This window comes from Callospermophilus lateralis, chromosome 7 (assembly GCF_048772815.1).
Source record: "Callospermophilus lateralis isolate mCalLat2 chromosome 7, mCalLat2.hap1, whole genome shotgun sequence".
NCBI classification, from domain to species: Eukaryota; Metazoa; Chordata; class Mammalia; order Rodentia; family Sciuridae; genus Callospermophilus; species Callospermophilus lateralis.
In genome coordinates this window covers 47,052,649-47,078,095 of record NC_135311.1, presented here as the reverse complement: position 1 = coordinate 47,078,095, position 25,447 = coordinate 47,052,649, and the positions used below count along the sequence as shown (strand labels likewise).

General features: G+C 33.7%; 2 protein-coding genes across 4 annotated transcripts in view; one reads left to right on the top strand and one right to left on the bottom strand.

The window, feature by feature from the left end:
- Lrrc39 (leucine rich repeat containing 39) overlaps nt 1–4,825 on the top strand; it is a 21,034-nt gene extending 16,209 nt beyond the window's left edge. The window contains exons 8-9 of the mRNA XM_076863297.1: nt 723–862; nt 4,123–4,825. Coding sequence (XP_076719412.1) covers nt 723–862; nt 4,123–4,178 — 196 coding nt within the window. The 3' untranslated portion in view covers nt 4,179–4,825. The remainder of the gene's footprint in view (nt 1–722; nt 863–4,122) is intronic.
- Trmt13 (tRNA methyltransferase 13) lies at nt 2,680–25,447 on the bottom strand. 3 transcript variants are annotated; one of them, XM_076863294.1, is made up of 11 exons: nt 25,219–25,447; nt 21,814–21,860; nt 21,662–21,728; nt 13,950–14,012; nt 13,448–13,517; nt 13,189–13,295; nt 12,697–12,864; nt 10,279–10,351; nt 9,286–9,360; nt 5,242–5,674; nt 2,680–4,588 (listed from the first exon to the last, which is right to left on the bottom strand). In XM_076863294.1, exons 1-11 carry the CDS (start codon nt 25,363–25,365, stop codon nt 4,396–4,398), a joined length of 1,443 nt encoding a protein of 480 aa, XP_076719409.1. In that variant the 5' UTR covers nt 25,366–25,447; the 3' UTR covers nt 2,680–4,395. The 3 variants fall into 3 exon arrangements, with proteins under 3 accessions (XP_076719409.1, XP_076719410.1, XP_076719411.1); XM_076863295.1 differs by lacking the exon at nt 12,697–12,864; XM_076863296.1 differs by lacking the exon at nt 2,680–4,588 and having other exon boundaries at nt 5,340–5,475.

The window sequence follows — 25,447 nt, the reverse complement described above, 5'->3', positions numbered from 1 at the left end:
TTTTTAAGAAATGTCTTATGTTGGTGGCATTTTCAAAAAAAATTATCTTCATACTGCTAGCAATTCTCATCAGCAACATAAAAACTAAAAGTTTTCACCAATAAAATAGTGATTATTTTCCTCTTAATTACAAATGGACAGAAAACTCTTACCAATAAAAAACAGATATAATTTTTATTAGTTATTATCAGGACTCCATGAAAACAGATATAATTTTTATTAGTTTTATCAGAACTCCATCATGTTTTTTTTTTCAAAATTTAATTTTCTGACAAAATAATAGACATTAAATCCAAAAACTGGTACAAATCATCCTTCATTCATTCACTTATTCAGCAACTATAAGCCTTGTGCTAGATGTCGAAAACACATTTATAGATCTGTATAAAACATATCTATAAAATAGGCAGAAACTAAATTTATAGCATTATTTATTTAAGATGCATTAGAAGTGCTCTTTAAAGTTAAACTGTATCACATTAAATATATGCTATGAAATAATACTTCTTTTACTAAGCTTAGAAAATAAGTTGTTTAAAGCTAATATTTTTTCCTTCCAGGAAAGAAACTTGGGATATATCACATCTCACCAAGATATTCAGTTATTGAAACCAGTTAAAAAAAAGAGTAATTTAGTATATTGTCATTTGATCTTTCTCCAGGAAAATAAATGTACACTTCCATGGCACCTATAAAAATACTGTTTTTTGGTGAACTACTAGGTTTGTCAACTTCAGAGACAACCCACTGAAACTGGAAGTAACACTTCCTCCCAGTGAAAGCGTAGATGAAGAGGAGGAACGGGAATTATTTGGCCTTCAATTTATGCACACATATATACAGGAATCATGGAGAAAAGCAGGTAGGAGATTTGTATATAACATAGATCAAGTATTCTTTTTGGTAAGGAATGTGTATATAATTTGCTCCTAACTTTCTGAGTTCTTTTATGTAGGATTTCTCATTCCATCTTGCCTTTTCTATCAAATTCTGGTCTTTTGGCCAATATTGTTAGAGGAAAAGAAAGTAAGATTCTACTCTATTTATAATTCTGATAAGGATTAGGAGAAAAGTTGTAAAAATATTCAAAAAGTTGGGCATGGTGGCGCATACATGTAATCCCAGTGGCTCAGGAAGCTGAGACAGAAGGATCACAAGTTCAATGCCAGCCTCAGCAAAAGTGAGTGCTAAGCAACTCAGTGAGACCCTGTCTCTAAATACAAAATAGGGCTGGGGATGGGGCTCAGCAGTTGAGTGCCTCTGAGTTCAATCCCTGGTACCCCTCCCCCCAAAAAAATTCAAAATATTTCAAATGGAGTCAGGAAATAAATTATTTGGCCAAGTACCTGAAGCACAAACAAGTGAATGAAGACACTATTCCTAGGACTTTACTACCTTTTTCTACCAGCTTGCCATATCTGTCATTTTGAACATCTGCATTTCTTTTTCTAGAATCCATAAATAGCAAAATACTATTTTACTTATAGTGAAAAATATTAAAAGAGAACACATTTTGACAGAATGAATGTGAGGTTTTGATATACAGATTTCAATTGATTAGGTTTCTTATAATTTAGAATGAAACTTTTTTTAAATTATGAAAGCCTTTATATTAAGTCAAGATTAGGGGAATAGGGCAAAGAGCCCTATTTTATTGTTAATAAAAGCAATGAATCAGGTGTAGTGGCATACAACTGAAACCCCAGTAACTCAGGAGGCTGAGGCAGGACAATTAAATTCAAGGCTAGCCTCAGTACTTTAGTAAGACCCTGATTCAAAATAAAAAAATAAAAAGGGACAGGGATGGAGATCAGTGGTAAAGCACCCCTGGATTCAATTCCCATAAAAAGTAATGAAATGATAGCATAGTAATAGAAATCATGCTGGGCCCAGTTGCATAATCCCACCTCCTCAGGAGGCTGAGGCAGGGTTCCAAGTTTAATACCAGCCTAGGCAATTTAGCAAGGCACTGTTGTTTTGTGCATACCGCTATTTAAAATTTAAAAAGAGCTGTGAATGTGGTTCAGTGTAAGAATACATGCCTAGCATACCTGAAGCCCTGGATCCAATCCCCAGTACTGGGGGAGGAAAAAAAGAAATAAATAAATCATGGCTTTAAAATATACTAAAATGTGAAGTTTGAAGACTTTTAACTCAATAGATTTTAGTTCAACTCAATGGAATGTTGAAGTAGTCATTAGAAACAGGGCATGGTGGTATTCTTCCTGTAATCCAGTGACTGGGGAAGCTGAGGCAGAAGGATCTTAAATTTAAAGCCAGATTCAGCAATTTAGGGAGCACCTGTCTTAAAAGAAAAAAAAAGGGCTGGGTATGTAGCTCAGTGGTAGAGCACCTCTGGGTCCAATTCCCAGTACCAGAGGGGTGGGAGTGGAGGGTTAGTGTTTAGATCTCCTGTAGCAAGGCCACAGAAACAATAGCATGGATACAGGTTGGGAGGAAAACAAAAAAGTTCTAATACTGTGGGGTCTAGTTTTAGAAAGTAGAAAGGATAAATTAAAGACAAGTAGGAAACTGAACTGCATCAGCATGATAATTTTTGGATATGTATATGTCTTATGAAACATATGACACTTAACAGATTATATTAGTTGTTGAATATCTTTTATTTGTGGGCATAAATTGTTGAATGATACAAAATAAACCTTATGATACAAATGAATATTTCTAATAATAAAATGAGGTTAACTATTGAAGGATGTATATCTTGTTCTTTTGACTGGGGAAATGAATAACTAAAAAAATTATCACACTATCTTACTTTAATAAGATTTGGCCTAAAACATACAAGAGAGAGAAAAAAAGTAACAATTTAAACAAAGAGGAGATAAAATAAAAGCCCTCCTATTAAAGTTGTTAAAAATAGATCCATGATTACTACTACTAGTAATTAATATTTGAGTACTTAAGTTTGTGCTTGGAACCATTCTAAGCATTTTATTTGTGTTGGCTTACTTGATGCACACAACAACCTTGTGAGGTAGGTTTTATTATTATTATTATTACTGCCATCCCCATTGAGAGGAGAAAATTGAGGCACAAAGTAGTTTACCCAAGGTCACACAGTAAGAGGTGGTAGGATTGGGATTTGAACCTAGACAGTTTGACAAGACATAAGTAGAAAGGTTGGAATGAAAAATGGGCTACAATTTTTCAATTATTTACAATTCTACAGGATACATATAGCTATTTCAGAATCTCATAATATCTAAAATTAATAATTCTGGATCTTTGTCTTGGCATATGATCAACAATTAAGAAAATGCTTACAAATAAATGCATAAACAAATCAAGGATAAAATGTGAGAGTAACATTCCTACTATATGTTTGGTTTAATATTTGCTTCTGCATAAAAACCACTTATCAGTTAAATAAGGCCTAAGTGTGAGAAGGTTTTGGTTTCATCATCTGATTTCTGTTTTAGTCCAAATTATTTTCTCCAAAAAACAGAGATCATACTTAATGTTTGAACTTACATATGTAAAAAAAAAAACTCCTGGTAAAAGATATAAGCTATTTCAAAAAGCTCCCTCCTAATTTTGGCCTGAGTCTCAGGCTTTAATAAAAGTTCCTTTATCTGTTGCACCTTGAAAAAAAAAAAAAAGATATAAGCTACCAAGTTAACTTGATAAATTACTTGAAAATTTCAAATTTAATTTTTGGTTTATGCTTGTATAACTAGATAATCTAGTTATAATTATCCAACAGCACAAAAACGAAGTGAAACTTTTTTTTACTTAAAAATATTTCTTCAGTTTTGGTGTTTGTCCTGGACAAATTCTAATAGTATATAAATATAGGTATGGCTCTGGTAGTCTGAAAGTGATTGTATTTACTGACTGTGAACATCTCTGAATCTGTTTGCATTTGAGAAAAAGTACAGTTGATTATCATCTCCAGATCTGCATAGAAAAAAAGTCCTCACATTGCCAAATTCTCAGGTTGGCCCTTGTTACAAATTGACAATTGGTCATTATGTTTTGAACTTGAGACACAAAAATATTAAATATAATCAAAGGAAAAATATATTTCCCAAATAAATGCAAATAGAAATAGAAACTTAACATGTTAATTAATATGTTGATGTACTATGTGTGTTTCAGATGATGAAGTCAATTGTTTGATTACTTCACCAACTTCTACAAATACCGATGAATAATGTAATTCAAAATGCCCTGCCGAAGAGGATTACTTTGGGAATTTGATGAATTATTTGGACCTCTGAAGTAAAAAACAATTATTGCCAAAGTTTAATGAGGCCACAGTAGTTTTAAAGTTCACATTATCTGCTATTTAAATTATATTTTTGTGAATATAAAAATATAATTAAAAAAATTTTTTGGTGGAAGACAGATGATGTTCAAATTTCTTTCCTATTAAGCAGTTGTTTCTGGTGAAGAATGAATTGGTAAAGCAGTTAACAATACATTTTCCAAAGATACCAAAGGGTCTGTATAGTATTGTAAAGCAGGATTGAATCCCTTCTGCTGTAAATACTGGATTCGACCTTGGTCAATCAGCAATTTACAAAGATGCCCTATTTTCTTCTTTTCTTCAACAGTAAGAAGCCTAAATAGAATAAACACACAAAATTAACACTTTGTAAACTTTTAAAAAACTTTTAGTCACTTGTAATTATTGAAAAACTGTTAAATAGCCCACATTATACTGAGTACTATATTCCATCTTCCAAGGCACATTTACCTTATAACCTTAATAAAAATGCATATATTTTAAGTTACTCTAAAATTACACTGTATGTTCTTAGGAATAAACTGTTGGCAATAGTCATCTAAGAAGAAAGTAGTCCCCACTTATCCACAGTTTCATTTTCTGTAGTTTCTGTAACCTGTGGTTAATTGCGATCTGAAAATATTAAATGGAAAATTCCTTTCAATAATTCATAAGTTTTAAAGAAGTGATGTTCTGAATAGCATGATGAAATCTTTTGCCCTCCCATTCCTTCCCACCTGGGATATGATGATCCCTTTGTCCAGCATATCCACACTGTATATATTATCTGACCATCAGATAGGTGTTTAGTAGCCATTTCTGTCATCAGATTGACTGTAGAGGTATTACAGAGCTTGTATCCTATCTGTGGTTTCAGGCATCCACTGGGGGTCTTAGAATGTATGCCCCGTGGATAAGTGGGGGACAACCGTATAGCAATAATAAACTATTTCCCCTTTAGTATTCAGCATTACAAAGTAGTCACTTACCCAGACAAACTCTCAGAGCTGTCATCTGTGACTCTGTATCCTCCTTCATCATGCTCTTCGCTATCATCGTTTTGATTATCTTTTCTCTTTGTGGTAATATTTGAGGCTTCGAAAGATGTTTTCTGCATCCCACAAGTCGCCCAACTACTCATTCGCTGGAAATAGTGGAATTCTACTGCTCCAAGGCCTAGGGCCCTGAAATATTCTTTGCCCACATAATGTCTCCAATCACACCTGTGGTGACAACAGAGTGCAATAACAATGCCAGCCACAGGGGTCCACTTCTCTGGGACATTTTTTTCATTTCCTTCCTTGGCCAAAGTGTTAATTTCTTTTTCTGTTTTATCATTCTTTATGCGTTTGGCTAAAGGTTCTTCATTCCTTTCCTCAAAACTGGCAGCATAGGTTTCAACCAAACATCGTAATGCAAGATCTGCAAACACAATTATGTCGCCCCCCCCAAACCATCATCTTTAAAATAAATATTTTTTTATATTTCTTAAACAGTATGGTTTTTAAAAACCCAACAACAAAAATCTACTTAGCTTTATATATGTAATAATCCTATCATAAAGTATCAACTTTGTTCAAATTTGCTTTTTTCTATCTTCTTATTTTTTCTAGTGACTAATTTTGCATAAAATCTATTTCCCAATAAAACTATCCAAATTTAAGGTCTACAATTTAAAAAAAAAAAAAAAACCTTTTGTCTAACTATTTGAATTATCTCCCATTTCCCCTATCCTGGCTGAGGAAATGATTTGTATAGAAAACATCTATTTACCTATACTTGCATTCCAGCTTAAGAAACTTGAGCTTAAGAAACTCAAAGTAAGAAGTAAAGAACAAAGGCAATTTTGCTTAACATAGTAATGCTAATTTTGAGTTAGAAGATAATCATAGCAAATAGCAATGAATTGAAGAGTAGAGAACAGGGGATCAGAACATGGAAAGTAGGCCTCTCTGAGTAGTCTTTAGTAGTATTTAGTCAGTAGTATTTTCTGAATGCCTTTCATGTGCAAAATATTGAGGATGCAATGATGATTAATATATCCAAACAGAGTATTATGTATGCTATATTAAAATGAAAACATTTTAGTACATTTTAAAACTAAAAAACAAACAAAAAAACCCAAAGATTTTTGATGAGTATGGATATTTTCTACTGAGAACTACTATACTGTTGACAATATTGGAAAGACCATAATTATATACTGTAAAACCCATATTTTCTGATTAGATTGTTATATTGTGTCTGCTCAATTAAAAACAAATGTATATTTAAAAATTTTATTGCCCTAAGATGTCACAATATTAAATGAACTGATATTTGCTAGTAAATTTAGTTCAATATATGAATTTAAGTCAACAAACATTATTGGAAACCTAATATTTGGATAAGGTGATAGTCAATCTATTTCTTTCTTTCTTTCTTTCTTTTCTTTCTCTCTTTCTTTCTTTCTTTCTGGTATAAGGGCACAACAGTTTTGATACAAACACCAATCTTCACAAAATAATTTTAATACTTTGTAATCTATTATTTCTTAAACAGTTTTATCATAATTCCCTCTGCATCTTTACCTTATTATATTTTACTTATCTGTTTATACATCTAATTCTTGCAGATGCTATGAATTTTTTGAGACTAAGGCATACACTATGCTACTAAAATGCTAATATAATTTTCTTTCTTTCTCTCTTTTTATTTTTGAGGCAGGGATTTTGCTGTTGCTCAGCTCAAGTGATGCGCCTGCTTTAGCCTCCTGAATAGTTGTGCCATTGTGCCTGGCTCCATAAACTATTATTTTCTAACAAAATATATTCAGTCACTATTTTATTTATATTTAACTTAAGTGAATGATTTCCAGAAATGAGAATAATCAGAAAAATTATTAAAAGAATTAAATAATTTCAGAATTAAAAGGATCTTTATCAGTCTAGCTCAACCTCTTTTTTTATAGAGATCTAAAGGGATAAAGCTGTATACCCAAAAAAGGACAAAGAAACACAGCAAATTAGTGGCCAATATTATTCATTCATTCAAATTCACTAAGTTTCTGTTATATATTGAGCATTGTATTAGCATATGCCTTATTTTCAGAAAATTCATAGGATACTGGCAGAATTAAATAAACAGACATAAGTGAAATATAATCAGGTAAAGATACCACAGAGGCAGGGCTCAGTGGCACATGCCTGTAATCCAAGCAGCTCGGAAGGCTGAGGCAGGAGGATCACTGAGTTCAAAGCCAGTCTCAGCAATGGTGAAGTGCCAGGCAACTCAGTGAGACTCTATCTCTAAATAAAATACAAAATAGGGCTAAGGATGTGGCTCAGTGTTTCAGTACCCCTGAGTTCAATCCCTGGTAGCCTCTCCAAAAAACCAAAAACAAACAAACAAAAGAGGGTATTGTGATAATACTAAGGAGGCAGATCTTATTTAAGGAGACCCCCCCTCTCCCCAAAAGAGGTGATAACTGAGCTGCAGGATGAATAGATATTGACCAGTCTTTTTGTTTGGGTGACAGTGGAATTCCAGAAATGGTAGGAACAGAATAGTATATGGAAAAATATACAAGCTTGATGTTGGTGGACAGTAAAGTTAGAAACAGAGTGGCAAAGAACTGCTGAAGAGTTTAAAAAGGGGAAGGATACACTAGGAGTGTAGCAGATGGACCTAAATATTAATATTTAAAGAACCCTGTGGAAGGAAACCATGAAATAAACAGAAGAAATGCATTGATGAAAGGAAAGAACTGGGAAAGAAGTGTCAGAAAAGACAATGAAATAGAAATTCAAAAAGGATAATTAACTGCAAGAGATGAAAGGGGAATTCAAACAGAGTGAACTAAAGTGGAGAAAATGCATGGAATATGAGAACTGGCCACTGAAGGTTATACTTTTGAGAAATATGGATTAGATGGGAAGAGTCAAAGGTGTATACCTTCCACCTTCCCCAGGATGAAATTGGATGCAACTGGTTTACTTCAAAAGGCTTTTATTTAAGGGTTAATTAAGATATATGGAAGTCATCTAAAAACTTTGAAGAACAACATAATATACAGTACTCATATTCAGCCAATTTGAATAATGTCTTATGAAGGCTCCAAGTTCCCCAAATGTATAGATGATGAAACTAGCAGGAGCCAGGAAGATATTACGATAGCTAACATAGTGAGCATTAATATATGCCAGAATTTTATGTGGAAACTGGTAAATGGTATTATTACTCCTATTTTACCAATGAGGTAACCAAAGCTCAAGAAGGTTAAATAACTTGTCAAAATTATGCAGCAGAACTGACAATGAAACTATCTGAGTCCCAATGAATGCTGTTTCCATTCTACACTGCTAGATCTGATGAACAGAAGTGCTAAGACATCTTAGATTTTTCTGGTATGAAATTTTTAAAATTTTTCCTCAGAATCCTGACACACAGTGATCTTCTAAGTTCCTCTAAAAAAGTTTCTCTAAGTACCTTCTGGGGTGAAATACTACAGTTTCCACAACAATTTGTTTCCCTGTTTAGTTGTAATATAACCCAAAGAACTTTAAGGTTCCATATGACATATTATTTATACACAACACTCTTGATTCATCCTGCAAAATGGCCAAAATGAGCAGATATCTAGGAAAGCCCTGCATTTGATACAACACAGGGCCAGTGTTGCTTATGAAGACTGTTTTTTTTTTTTATAACTAGAATAAGTTTAAAATTTTTTTATTTATTTTTGTTCTTTGTAGTTAAACATGACAGTAGAGTATAATTTGACTTATTTATACATGGAGTACATCTTATTCTAATTAGGATCCCAGTCTTGTGGTTGTCTACGATGTAGATATTCACTATGGTGGACTCATATATACACATAGGAAAGTTATGTCAGAATTATTCTCCTGTCTTTCCTATTCCTTTCTCCATTCCCCTTTAAGACTGATCAAAGCTGCAAGTATAAGAAATCTCAACAACTCAAAAGAAACCACTAGGCAATTTAAACTAAGATTTAATGTATTAATTTAGATATTATCAGTGTGTTTACCTACCTGTTGCCACACCACACAGATGCTTTCCAATTCCTACCACAGGTAGTTTTCCTTCTCTCAGTACAGGAATCTTGTCTGAAATGAAAGAAAGCATTAAATAAGTTCTCTTATGAGATAAGTATATGTGGAGTTTTCTTTTTTCTTTTTTAATTTATTTTTATGTGCTGCTGAGAATCGAACCCAGTGCCTCATATGTGAAAGGCAAGTGCTCTGCCACTGAGCCACAATCCCAGCCAGAGTATATGTGTTTTTTTTTTTTTTTTTAAGAGATAAAATTAGAATTAATTAAAATGCCTGAATTTTAGGGCTAAACCTAGAGACTCAAACAAAAAAATTCTCACTTTATAGAATTAAACATATAACCTGAGAAGCTGTTTATCAACATTAGAAAAGTAATATATTTAAAAATCTAGACAGAATATTTTATACATTATTAGCTAGGCAGAGGAACTATTTCATTTTCTTTAATGGTTTTGGTAAATCATGTTAATTACAGGCAGAAGGCTAGTTTAGGATATGAACACATTCAAGATTAATTTAAACAAATCAAAGAAGCAAATAAGGATGCATTTTCAAATTTTAAACTCTTGCCTTGGCATGATAGTGCTTGCCTATAATCCCAGTGACTTGAGAGGCTGAGGCAGGAGGCCAAGTTTGAGGCCAGCCTTAGCAACTTAGTGAGGCCTTAAGCAACTTAGCAAGACCCTGTCTCAAAATAAAATATTGAATCCCCAGGTCCAAAAAAAAAAAAATTTTTTTTTAACTTTTTCTGAATATAACACTTCATTTTTAGTTAATACTGAAAATATTTTTTTCAATCCTAATTCAATTTACATTTAATTGAGTGATACATATAATATTCTCTATTAATATTGAACTAATTTTCCTTTGTTTTTCCTGAAGCACTGTTCTAATGATTGAATTTCTAAGCAATCCTTAAAGTTTGAAACATCTCTGATTTATGATAGAGCAATGGAAAGTTAGGCAACTTACTCAAGCACAAATGTTGAATATCAATTTGAAGTCTTTCAAACACTGAATTTTTCTTTCTGTGTTTACCATCTACCTGCAGAAACAGAACAGTATTGTAACAATGACTCTTTGTGCTAAAAAAAGCAGTTTTATGAAAATGAAAAGATTTGTTTTCAAAATCCAGAGTAAATGCTTCCATCTTGTTTTTCTTATTATTGAAAAAATAGAATGAATTAAAAATTTTAAGATTGTGTATTTTTGATGAAAACTCTAAAGTAGTATCACATTTTTATAAGATTTGAAAATTTTACCAATTATTATATACACATTATTTTCTTTAATAATTCTCAATTCACTCACAAAGAACTAGGGTTATCATAGATATTAAGTAAGCTAACATTATTTGCCAGCTCTTTTATCTTTGTTACTGGTGGCAATCTATTTTCATTTTGCTTCTTTTCTTACTTTCTCTGAAAGATTACATCCATTTTAGTCTATCTTTGTAAATGCCTACAACATACAGTTCCACATTGTGGCCCAGACCTCTCTGATGAGTATCAAGACACATGTCCACTTTAAAAAAAATTTTTTTTGGTAAGGTTGGTAGGTTGTTGTACATGTTAGGCGAGCTTTCTACCACTGAGATACATCCCCAGTAAAGCTTTGTTTTTTTGTGGTGCTAGTGATCAAACCCAAGACTTCACAAATGTTAGGCTAGAACTTTACCGATGAGCTACACCCTCAGCCCCTCAGATGCATATCCAATCTTCAACTAGAAAATTCTACTTTAACAGAAAACTCGACACATTCAGAATTGAATTCATTACTTTTTCCTCCAAACTTATACTTCCTCTGCCTCCTCCTATATTCCTTTATCTCAGGAAGAGCACCACTTACTTAAGCCATAAAAACATTACCCAAAATTACTCCTCTCTCATTGTCAATGAATAATAAATCACTGATTATTTTATTATTATTATATTTTCACATTAAATAACTAAGTCTTGTGGCTTCCAACACTTTTAACATTTTTCATATTCTTCCCCTCTCCTATATCCTACTGCAACTGCCTTAGCTTTCTGGCCCAATTCTTAATTGGATTATTGTTTAAAAATAACCTTATTATCAATTTTCCTACTTCAAGTCTCAGACTCTTATAATTAGTTTCACTTATGCTAAGCTAAATTTTTTTCTTTTTAAAGAGAGAGAGAATTTTAATATTTATTTATTTTTTAGTTTTCAGTGCACACACATCTTTGTTTGTTTGTGGTGCTGAGGATGGAACCCGGGCCATATGCATGCCAGGCGAGAGTGCTACCGCTTGAGCCACATCCCCAGCCCGCTAAGCTAAATTTTTAAAAAAGTTTTTTTTTGCTTCACCAATGCTTATGAATTCTTCCAATCTCTCAACTGTCACTTTCTCTGTGAAATCTTCCATGACAACCCACACTAAACTGAGGTTGTTCTCTTATCTTTATGCTCCCATAATATCCGGTATTTATTATTATCATAACGTACTTAGCATATGGAAACAAGATACTTGTGTATCTGCCCCACTAGATGTAAGCTTCTTGAAGGCAAGAACCAAATCTTTTCAATTGTTTTTGAGCACATAGTAGAATAAAGTCAATTTTTTTTCTCAATATTCAACATGAGGTCTTCCCTAGCTAACTCTCTTTCCAGTCTCATCATTGCTGAACTTCACGTGATGCCCTCCTATCACATAGCAGAGTTTCCATGTTTCCCTATCGTTCAGGCATTTGGTTATGCTGTTTTGCTTCCTAGAATGCTTCTCAAACTCAGCTAGCAAACATTAATTTCATCTTTTAAGATTTAGCTCTAGCATCACCTTTTCTGTATAATTATTCTCCATCCCTTCTCTGAAATAAAACTTGTCACTCCATCTTTTGAATCTACACTATGTGCAGATTTTTTTCACTTTTCTGCATTTACTACATTTTAATACTTTATGACAATTATTTATTTATTTGCCTCTCTCTCCTTTCTAAATATAAGTAATAGAGCACAGGGGTTTTGTCTTACTAAACTTAAATGTACCAAAGGCCTACCACATTGAGTATGCTCAATAAATATTTATAAATGAGTAGTCAGCAAGTATTGAGTGAAAGGCAGGAGGAAGAGTAGAGTAAGACTTGTAACTTCTAGCTTGAGCCTGGCTCTTTCTACATATTTTCCTGTCTCTGCAAATGATTTTTAAGAACTCAGAACATGGAATTATCCAAATTTAGATTTAAAAAAATTCACCTTCCAGTTAAGTTACCAATATAATTAGAATTGATAAAGAGCTATAAATAAATATACAATAAAGGAAGTTTGTTTCAAGAGAATGTTTCTGACCATCCATCATTTTTCTTCTAAAGCTGAAAAACGGAAAAAAAAAAAAAAAAAAGGTTACTAATATACAATGATTTCACTTACTTTGAATCTTGTGGTCACTTTTTCTACCAGGATGAAGTGAACTTTTTCAGCATCTTTTAAGGCAATATCAACCCAATGAGATAATTTTCCCTTTCCTGCTCCAAACTCAACAAAGCATCTTCTTGGACCAAGTAACTTTAATTTTTCAATGTTACCTAAAATAGAAGCCTGCAAACTTCACAAGATTATTTTATAAACTAGAGCAAACATAGTTAGCTCAAATGGGAAAACAGCAAGTCAATCTCTATGTAAGGTAGTATGTTTGCACTAATAATTTGTTTGGCTTTAAGTTTTTTCTCATTTTTTAATATGTAATAATCTACTGAGAACTATTTCTGTGCCAATTTTTTAATGTTTATACATATTTTTGGAATTGGAAAATTTTGTATCCTAAAAGATAAACAAAATCTCATTAGTAACTATATTGAGAAAGAAAAGAAGATTAACTTTAAACAAATGAAGAAAGGTAGAATTATTGTGGTCTAAACAAACCTGCTGTTTCAGGTGCTTGGTTGCAGAATCACCATTTTTAGGGTCATTAAGGGCATCATATAATGCTGGATGGGACATAATGTGATCTTTAAGTGTAGAATTCAAACCTGTGCCAAACATAAATACAATAGCTTAACCAACCAAATATGAAACTACAGGACTCAGAACAAGGGTGGTAACATTTTGTAAATCAAAATCAACTCATATACTCCTTTAATTACTCTAAAATAATTTAACTTGCAACTTCAGGCAGACTTACCTTCACTTGCTTTTCTCAGTTTCTTAATTAAGTTTTCCAACTGGTCTTCAGGTAGAGAAGAAATTGGAACCTGTAAACAAAAATAAAATAAATAATTTAGCAAAAAAATACTTTGAAGTACCATGACAGAGGATTAATAGTTGGGCAAATTCCATGGCCAACCCAGGCTCTTCTTTCTGATAAAACCCCTTTCTTAAGCTACCACCAGAACTGCTCAACTCCTATGTTTTGTCTGTCTCTACTCTGTTGCTTTAATTCCCCTAACCTCCTTAGGGTCAAGAAGTTCTTAAGCTCAGAAGAATCAAAGGAGACTCAAGTCATACTGTAGCTTGTTATGGAGCACGGGCTAGTCTGGGAACTAACCATCACTAATAACACTGACTCAATAGGAAAATGCATTCTAAATTCAAAACAACAGATTTATACCAAATAAAAATTGAAACATGGCTTCTATACAATATAGGTTACAAATATCTTTTAATATTGAATATTATGTACTTACTAATTGTTCAGGTATTTCTGTTTCATCTTTCAAGCCTGCATTAATATCTTGAATAAAGAAATCCTTGAAAAAAACAAAACCGTAAAAAATTAATATGAAGTTCACAAAAATTAAGCTGAAAAACTGAAACTTCCCTTTATCCCAAACTCTGTTTCTGTCATCCTCCCTTCCTCCCATTCAGTCATTAAATAATTTGTGAGTACCTACTCTGGTGCCTGGTTTGCTTTAGATTTTAAGGATTCACCCTAGTAGATAAGAGAGGAGAAAAATCTGTGTTCATCGATCATATATTCTAGAAAGCTAATTAATTGGAATAACTTATAGTCTAAAAATTCATTAATAATTTTAATTTTTTACCTGGTTACAGCATAACTAAGGACTGTGCCAATTTTGCTTTATGGTGTAATGGCAAAAACGAGTACATACTTTCTTCAGACAGGCAGCATGACCAAAATGAAATAACGATATTATAATGGTGTAAGTCTGACTTTTTTCTACTTTAAAATACTAATTAGGGTCTACTTTTTCTTCTATTAGACGAAGTCTCTGGTTTAATCCCTAGATCCTTGACCCATTTTGAGTTAACTTTTGTGCATGGTGAGAGATAGGGATTCAATTTCATTTTGTTGTATATGGATTTCCAGTTTTCCCAGCACCATTTGTTGAAGATGCTATCTTTTTTCCAGTGCATGCTTTTGGCACCTTTATCATGTATATTTGTGGGTTAGTCTCTGTGTCCTCTATTCTGTACCATTGGTCTACTAGCCTGTTTTGGTGCCAGTACCATGCTGTTTTTATTACTATTGCTCTGTAGGCCCTAAACTCTATCATGTGGGGCTAGGCCCCAACTTTTTTTTTTTTTTTAAAAAGAGAGAGAGTGTGTGTGTGTGTGTGAGAGAGAGAGAGAGAGAGAGAAATTTTTAATATTTATTTTTTAGTTCTCGGCGAACACAACATCTTTGTTTGTATATGGTGCTGAAGATCGAACCCGGGCCGCATGCATGCCAGGCGAGCGCGCTACTGCTTCAGCCACATCCCCAGCCCCAGGCCCCAACTTTTTAATAAGACGCCTGTAGCACAAGAATTAAAACCAAGAATCAACAAATGGGATGGATTCAAACTAAAAAGTTTTTTCTCAGCAAAAGAAATAATATGGGGGCTGGGGATGTGGCTCAAGCGGTAGCGCGCTCGCCTGGCATGCGTGCGGCCCGGGTTCGATCCTCAGCACCACATACAAACAAAGATGTTGTATCCGCCGATAACTAAAAAATAAATATTAAAAATTCTCTCTCTCTTAAAAAAAAAAAAAGAAATAATATGTGAGGTGAATAGGGAGCCTACATCCTGGGAACAAAATTTTACCCCTCACACATCAGATAAAGCTCTAATCTCTAGGGTATATAACGAGCTTAATAAGATAAGCACCAAAAAAAAGCAAATAATCTGATCAATAAATGGACCAAGGACCTGAACAGACACTTCTCAGAAGAGGATATACAATCAATTAACAAATATACGAAAAAGTGTTCATCATCTCTAGCAATCAGAGAAATGCAAATTAAAACTTCTCCAAGATATCATCACACTCCAGTAAGAGTGGCAGCCATTATGAAGACGAACAACAACAAATGCTGGCGAGGATGAGGGGGAAAAAGGTCACTCATACACTGCTGGTGGGACTGCAAATTGGTGCAGTCAATTTGGGAAGCAATATGGAGATTCCTTGGAAAACTGGGAATGGAACCACCATTTGACCCAGCTATTCCTCTTCTCTGACTATACCCAAAGGACCTAAAAACAGCATATTACAGGGACACAGCCACATCAATGTTTATAGCAGCACAATTCACAGTAGCTAAACTGTGGAGCCAACCTAGATGTCCTTCAATGGATGAATGGATAAAAAAAAATGTGCTATTTGTACACAATGGAATATTACTCAGTAATAAAAAAGAATAAGATCATGGCATTTGCAGGGAAATGGATGGCATTAGAGAAGATTATGCTAAGTGAAGTTAGCCAATCCCCAAAAAACAAATGCTGAATGTCTTCTCTTATATAAAGGGGGTGACTCAAAATGGGGTTGGGAGGGAGAGCAAGGAAGGAAAATTACCTCTAGATAGGGAATAGGGGTGGGAGGGAAAGGGAGGGAGAAGGGGAATAGCATAGATGGTGAAAGGAGACCCTCATCACTATACAAAATACATGTATGAAGATGTGAATTTGGTGTCAACATACCTTATATATAATCAGAGATATGATAAATTATGATATAATGGTGTATTAAGAATTATAATGCAAAAAAAATAAATATATATGATTATGAAAAAAATAAAATACTAATTAAAAATTGAAAGTAGAAGTGTACTGTGACACTATGCTACTTAGTCCATCTGTAGAAATATGAATTCTAGGTAAATATTTAGATAAATATTGTCCAGTAGTATTCTCTGCAATGATGGAAAGGCTGTATATTTGCCTTAACCAACATGGCAGCCACCAGCAGTGAAATATGGCTAGTGCAACTGAGAAATTGGACTTTCAATTTCATTCAATTTTAATTAATTCAAATTCAAACAGTTTTATATGGACAGTGGCTATCATATTGGACAGTGTCGATCTACATGAATGAAATAATAGTGTTTCTACAAATCCTTTTTTTAAAAGTGAAAACAACTCTCAGAGACAATTCATTATACATAGTAGTAGACTTCTGTTACACAGAAGGCTAACGTCCTGAATATGTGCTGCTTGCTTTTCCTATATGTTTAAAAATGAAAACCTGTAATTGAGTGGAATGGGTGAAAACTGCATGTACAAAGGTTTGTTGGATGATTGACAAAACTATAATAGAAAATTAGCTATACCTATTATAATTTGATGTACTCCTAAATTTTTTAAAATGGTTGTAATGAATGTTCTAGGTAAATTGTATTGTGGATTAGACTTTCATATGTGAAAATTATTTATGTTGGAGAAATTTACCACCAACCTACTTTCATTTACTATGCAAAATGTTTACAAACTGATGAAGTTTCACAAAGTCAAGCAAAACAGTGATATGAATCTACCTAGTTTCCAAGTTTCATATTATAGTGTACCAGATAAAGATTGCTTGGTATTTTTTCCCCCCAATCTCATCATCCCATTGTGTTTTCCCCTTTCCTTGTCATGGTATGCATGAAACCCATCCCAAAGTATTCCATTTTAAATAAATTCATACATTCTCTCAAACTTTTCATAGAACACACATTGCATTTGCTTGCTTTAATGGAAACCTGGCATTAGGCAAGGAAGAAATTTCCAAGTAAAACCTTATTTTCTCTTTCTACTAAATTGGCTAAAGGATAAGGGGGAGGTGGATGGTCATCATTTTTCTTCTATAGTACCTTCATGTTAAAATATTTTCTTCTAAGCTTATAGCATCTGGCCTAGTAGTTCTCTATTGGGAGGCATTTGGCAATGTATGAGGATATTTTGTTGTCAAAATGACTGAGAACAAGTGCTATCAAAAGATAATTTTCCGATGGGTCTTTCAATCTTCTGTAAGTCTTCCAAGCAGTCACTGACTAAATTTATTTCAGACTATCTTTCCAAAGATGCTTTATACCAAGTATCCTTGGAAAATAGAAATGGTGTCTTCTAGGTCACATAGTAGGCTTAATTATTATACAGTATAAAACAGAAAAATGTCTACTTATGAGACACAGTTTAGGCAGCTTTGCTTATTGCCCAGTTTAAAAGGATTTATAGTTCCTGAATTTGGAGTTCTTCAATTATAATCCAAGTCCACTTTATTTGCAGAATTCATCTAGGCCCCTCTGTGGTGAGTCCATAAGCTTTGGGAAACAAGAAGAATTCATGTAAATAACAAGCTTCTGTTGCTTCCTGTGAGGAATGAATAATGTGTGTGAAAATCAGAGGTAGGGTACATGTTAGCATGCACTCCAGCATCAAGAAAAAAAAAAAAAAAATACTTGGTCTCTGATCCAGGAAACGCTTATCTTCTACCAGCATCCACAAATCTGTGGTTAGTTTGTTAGTTAGTTTGAAAATATGATGAAATATAATGAAATTTCAGAACATTTTCAGTACTTGCCATTTGCTGCTCAGGAGCTACGATGGGTACTTTGGGAAGTACAGGAATACTTTGAAATGCACATGCTATGACTGTCTCATCAAAATTACCAAAAGGCCCAGTGAGAAATACCAGGCTCTTAAATCATTGTCTGAATCTCCTGAGGTTGTCAACTATTCATCTGTAGGTCATTCATTGTCTGACACCTACTAGGATTTTGAAAACAAATTGTATTTTATATTTCAAAATCCAGCCAAAATGATTCTTTAAAGTCACCCAATGTAATGGTTCTGCTTTAACTTTTTAGGTAAATATTTAGATAAATATTGTCCAATAGAACTCCAAATTCAGGTAAAATTATTTATGTTGGAGAAATTTACCATCAACCTACTTTCATTTACTATGCAAAATATTTACAAACTGATGAAGTTTCACAAAGTCAAGCAAAAAGTACATATCAATAAAGTACTTCCAAGGACCTCTAGACTGTCATTGCTATGAACCATATAACTTCTAAAATCTTCAACTGACCACAATTCTGTAATATGCTAGTAAAAAGCACAGTGATTCTTTTGTTCCTAATCATATTATCTTACTTTTAAATACCTCTATTGACTTTTTCTTTTCTTTTGTGGTACTAGGGGTTGACTCCAGGGGCACTCTACTACTGAATTACATCCCCATACCATACACACACACACACACACACACACACACATATACATATACATATATATACACACACACACATATATATATGTATATATACATACATATATACATATATGTGTATACCTATAGTTTGCTGATGATCTTGATGGTTGACTGTCAAATCATTACTATGTATTCGACATTCCACTTTTGTGAATATATTTTTCTATTCTATTCTTTTTAAAAATAAATTTTATTCTGTATATGAGTTTTGTATATAACACGATGTTTTGAAATACATATAGAGAGTAAAGTACTTACTATATTGAAGCAAATTCATACTTGTCATCTCATATAGCTACTTTTTTCCCTATTCTATTGTGTTACTGAACAGAGAACTGAATTTTTAGCCCTTGTTGAGTGATAAATTGTTATTATGGCATTATGTACTCCTTAGTTATAAATAAGTGTGATCATAAGTTAATGTGACTTTTAATCCCAAAATACCGTCTGCTGAATACTGCTGAAGTAAAACCACCTAAGCATTTGTATAGGTGCCAGTTCAAATTCATTAGCTCTACACTCAGTCTGATTCCCAAAGACACCCAGCAATTATTCTTCATAACCATCATACCCTTTAACCACCTTGTCTCTTAATTGTAGAGATTAGCAAAAGTGCAGCTATCAAAAAGAACTTTCTCAATTAATATTCCTTTTTGGTTAAATTTGCCTGAACTAATAATATTCATCTACTACTTCCTATCTATTTCACTGGAAGCATTATTCCTCCCCCTATTGTTGCCTTCTACTTCTATTTTGTCTTCTATCCCTCAATGCTTTCTGAGAAACATTCTACCATTAATTATGCTCTCTTCTGGTTTCTATTTCTTCCTTTCTACTGGCTCTTCACTCTGAGCTTATAAATAAAATTTCCCCCATTTTAAGAGCCATTCTGACTTTCAAGTTCCACTCAAAGCCAAGTTTGTTGCTTGTGGTTTTTACTGTTTTATCTGTCTTTTATTCACATATCTAGTCTGATTTTTTTCTCTCCCCATACTATTTAATACGAATTTTGCTGATCATTAACAATCACTTTATTGTCAATCCAATGTTTTCTTCTCCATCCTTATCTTATTTGATTCCTCTGTGATGATAAAAACTCCTGATCACAGGCTAGGGTTGTGGCTCAGTGGTAGAGTGCTCGCCTAGCATGCACAAGGCACTGGGTTCAATCCTCAGCACCACATAAATGTAAAATAAAGATATTGTGTGTCCACCTAAAAATTAAGAATAAATTTTAAAAAAAGAAACCCTGATCACTTTTTTCGTTTTGAGGTTTGTCTTTCTGGGGCTCCTGATACACCATGCTCTTCCAGTGTTTTTTTTTTTTTTTCCCTCCCTTTCCAGCCACCAGTCTCAATTTTTTTCTATGGTTCTTTTTAGCAGTTTACCCTTCAATGTCAATGTTGCCTAGAGTTCTATCCTTGATCTCATGATTTACTCCTGGCTACTCTCAGGTCTCATCTTTTATTTTGCTCTCCTTTTATTTTATATTCTAGTTATGTGAGATTTTCAGTCCCTGACAAAGGAATTTATTCTCACAGCCTTTGCACATATTTTCCTCCTCAGAGGGCTGATTCTCCCTTGATATTTAGCTCTCATCTTTTATGATACTTCCTTCAGAGATGCCTCCATGATTCATTCCCCCATTTCTCTCATGCCCTATATTCTCCAAAAAAGGGTTAGGCCCTCCTTCTTTATTCTCCCTTAGCATCCTGTACTTAATCACGTTTAGCACATAATATTGCATTTTCCATTTCCCTCACATTGTTATGTTCTTCTAGGCAAGGTGCTTGGTACAATATTTGGCATATGTGCTCACTTAATATCTATTGAAAAATAAATCCCTTTCTTTTTCCTAAATCACTTATCCTTGGGTACCTTAAAAATCCAAAGTTTTACCTATAACCTGTATGTATTTGACTTCCAATTTTTGATTATTTGTCCAAGCTCTACTGAATTTCAGTCATATACCCAACTCGAATTTACCGACACCAAGTTTTATTGATTCTGCTACCTAAATAACTATTATACCCTTCCCATATTCTTTAATTATCAGTCTCTTACCACATCCCAATTGGATGTCAACAATAGCTTTCTAACTAGTCCTACTGAGTCCAAGCTGTCCTACCACATTACTGTTAAAGAAAGTTTTATTTTTTTGTTTTTAAATTCTTTTAATTGTCAGTGGACCTTTAATTTATTTATATGTGGTGCTGAGAATCGAACCCAGTGCCTCACACATGCTAAGCAAGTGCTCTCACTGAGCTATAACCCCAGTGCCAAGAAGGTTTTTTAACAGGAAAATTTGGCCATGCCATTCCCAAGCTTAAAATCTTTCAGTGGTTTTCCATATCTTTCAGAATAAAGTTCCAGTTTCTTGAAAGTATCATGTGATTTCTCAGCTCCATGCCTTTGCACATGTTGTCCTTTTTGCTGAAAAGGACCCTTCTCCCTTTTCTTTTCCACATCAAGACTCAATTCCACTATTACTCCCTCTGAGAAACCTTTCTCAACCCTTTATATTTGTTCTTAATTTTGATGCCAGGATGTGTTCTCATCATACTATGCTTGCTCCTTTCATTTGACCTTACTGAACAATATTCTTTATTTACAAGTTTACTTTCCAGTCTCAAGCTCCTTGAAGACTGAGATAATATTTTACTGAAATAATTTTAGTAGGCACTAAGTAAATGTTTTTAAATAGTGAACTCATTCTCTAAACAACATTCAGGTTCCATAAAATTCTGTTCTCTGAATTAAGACCATGAATGAATTTATAATCTCATATGTTATACATATAAACTTAAAAGACACTGACCAAGGCAACAGTCTTGCTAAATATTCACATCAGTAATATATTAAGTACTGTACATAACATAGTACACATTTTACCATTCTGTTTTACTGAGCAAACACTTACAGGTTTTGGCTTCTCCCTTGAATTACATTTTTTCAAATGTTTTGCTAGTTGATCTTCATATACTGTGCTAAATTTGAAAAGAAAATATAAAATGAGACTTCTGACAATTATTGTTTCTACCACAGAAAACCCCTTATGTGATCCATACTTACTGTTTTGGATCTAAAGGACACAGGATTCTTTTCCGAGCATTTTCTTCCTAATGTGTTAAAAGGGATATATTTAGTTAAGTAAAATATCAGTTTTACTACTTATAGATACTAGATATAACTTTTGTGTATCTGCACTGTCAAAAAAAAAGGTAAGAAAAGTTTAAAAGGACATAATGAAAAATTGGCAAAATCAGGTCATAGGGTTTAACAAAAACAAAATATCCAATGTAGCTAACATCTACATATGAATAAAAACTGCTTTGGACAAACAAGTATCTATGGCTTCAAATAGGTTATAATAAAGGCCTATATATGCACAGAAATTTGAATCCAAGATAATATCTACTATAAATATGCACTATTATTTTATGTAACACCAAGAAAGGAAAAAATGTTAACCATTTAACTAAAAACTGACAAAAATTTTATGTTTATCATATACAACATGATATACTGAAATGTTTACCTTGCGGAATGGCTAAATTGAACTAATTAACATATGTATTATCTCATTTATCATTCCTGTGGAAAATACTACCCATTTAAATTATAACATATCACTGATTTTAAGAACCGTCTTGATCTCTAAGTTGTAAAAATCTGAAAATAATTATTTTAGAAACAATGAAACACAGTATTTTAACAATTAGGTATGTGCCATATTCTACCGACTTCAACTTTTCAGTATAGCAGTTATATCCTTTCACTTTAAGTTACACTTTAAGTTACACAGATTTAACTGTATGCACTGTGAAAAAAGGAAAATAATCTTGGCAATTCTACTCCACATTCCATATGAATCTGTATGAACAGCATAAACAGTAGTTAAACTACAGACCAGTTCAGGACTACTGAGATATATTTCCAGTTCTATCAGCTACCAGCTACATGACCTAAGTAGGCTTATTGCCTCATCAAAAGATAAGAATAATATCTTACCTACTAAGGTTGGTGAAAATTAGTGAGCTATTAGTTTTTTGTATTTTAACAAAGGGGATAAAGCTGCTTAGCATAGTGCTAGCCATAGAATAAATGCTTACCAAGGGCTTACTTTTTTTGTGTGTGGTACTGAGGATTCTGCTCAGGGACTTGAACATATTAGGCCTTAACACTGAGCTACATTCCCAGTTAGATTTAAATTTTGAGTGTTACTAAGTTGCCCAGATGGGTCTTGAATTTGGGATCCTCCTGCTTCAGCCTGGCTAGTGTTCATTCTTATGGACTTTTTTTCTCAATTTATTTTAGTTCTGATGTGCCTCTTAGCATGTTCATGAAAACTATGCACACTGAATTTTATGGGAAAATTTTTTGAAAATACTTTTATTCCTTATTTGTTAACTTAAAACTTAATTTCCTCCATGGGCTTGTCTACAGTCCCCACAACTTGGAAGGGTAAGGTGGGAAAATCATTGAGACCAGTTTGAGACCAGCCTGGGTAATTAAGATCCCTGTCAAAAAAACAAAAGAAACAACAAAACTTAACTTCCATGTAGGAAAAGCCTCTATTCTAACTTCCAAAGTCCAATCATAGAGTGAAGAATAAAAGCACCTTTTAAAACTTGTTGTTTGGATTTAGAAACGGAGTTTCTCAAACCTCAGCACTACTGACATTTTGGCTTGGATAATTTGTTTTTTTTGGAAGGGGGGCTTTCTAGTGATTTGTAGGTTTAGCAGTGTCTCTGGACTCTACCCATTAGATGCCAGTTATACTTCCCAGTTGTGACAATCAAAATGTTTTCTGTCATTGCCAAGTGTCTTCTGGGGAACAAAATCCCCAGTTGACAATCACTGGCTAAAAATGGGTTTAAGTAACGTCATCAGTGTCACTTTAAAAAAAAGATGAAGAGGAAAACATAATATTCCAATTACATCATGAACTACAGATTCAGGAGAATGGTTAACAATTCAAAACCCAGTGTTTGGAAAATGTTTCCCCTGGTATTTTGCAGTCTTTCTCCAAGGAACTAATAACTACATGTAGTTCCTTTCTAAGAATAGCAATCACCTTGTAGATTTAGCCACATTCTAATACTATTTACCATCTTCATTACTTTACAGATGTCTGGATACAGAGTGGGAACAAAATATTTGTGCTCTGATAAATTTCATTCTTCAATCAAGGGTGTTTGCCGGCCCCCTAAAATCAGCCAATAAAATTACAGGAGGACTTCACAAGTAGTTTCCACAATAAGTCACATTTCCCATATTCCAAAACACAAAAGTTCTTGTTTCAGTATGCTTTCCTTTATGTAAATGTTACCAACCCAAAACAGGAAGTAGGCTGTGGCTATGAAATGTAGTTTTACACAAAGGGGCTCATCTGCACTGTATTTTTTACTAGAAGGATAAAATGTCAAAAAAGTAAAATAATGGCAGGGGCTGGGGTTATAGCTCAGTAGTAGAGTGCTTGCCAAGCACTTGTGAGGTACTGGGTTGATCCTCAGCACCACATAAAAAATAAATAAATAAAACAAATAAAGATATTGTATCCATCTTTAAAAAAATAAAATGCAAATAATACTGAACTTTTAGAAGGCATGAAGCCAGATGCTAGTCTATTTGGTTTATTCTTTCTAATCCTATTGAATATGTTCTTTTTCTATCAGGATTCAGCTCCTCTTGTTCTTATTTTTATTTTCCTATTACATATATTACATACTTATACTTTATATGTCATATATAGTATATACTCTATATTATATACTTACATATGTTATATATAGTATATACTATATATTATGTTCTTATTTTATATATTACTTATATATCATATATATGCTTATATAATGCATACAAGCAAATATACATTGGTTGATAGTATATTTATATGAATATTGTATTATCGAACAAGATTGCACACTTTCTGCTTTCAGCTTTAAAAGATCAATTCTTATATATATTTAAATCATTCCCTCCCCATTCCAGCCAAGTAGTTGTAAGTTGCTGTCTAGAGATTGTAAGCCTAAATAAAAATTTTAGAAGTTTCTTTTTAGAGCATTTACAAGAAGTGGTTATCGTTCATGATACAACAATTAGAACACAACCAGTGAACTCTAGGAACTTCAATCGCTATTTTTTCTAAACTACCACTTCCCATCAGAAAGGCGGAGGGTGGACGGAGTTAAGGACCAGCAGTTTGGGGCAAAACTAAAGTCTAGCATTCCCGAGTTAGGATCAAGATGAATGTGTCACAGCTCGCGTTTCACTTAGTAAAAGAAAACAATGCTCATCACTAGGGCTCATCATCGCTCCACAAGTAGGTCAGAACTTCGTTTATTAAGTAAAAGCTGGAGAATCCAGGGGACAGAAGCAGAAACCTGTCAAAGAGGGGAGGGGCCGGGTTCCAGCACCGACCGCTCCGGTAAACTTATTGTCGACTCTCAGAAGGTTAGGGCGATACCAGACCTCCGCGGCTCCAGCGTGTTCACCACAGAACCTTTTCCCGGCGGCCACCACCATTCTACAGAATCGCTTCTTCTTTTCCACATAGTAACTGCATCTACCCTCTGCTGGAAAGCCAGTAGCATGTGGTGTCCGCGCCGAATCCGCCATAATTCTGGGTGAGCTTCGGTAGCCAGCAAAAGTTGTCAGTTTCCTTTGGGTCGTTTTCCCTTAACAAGCATGGCGTCCACAG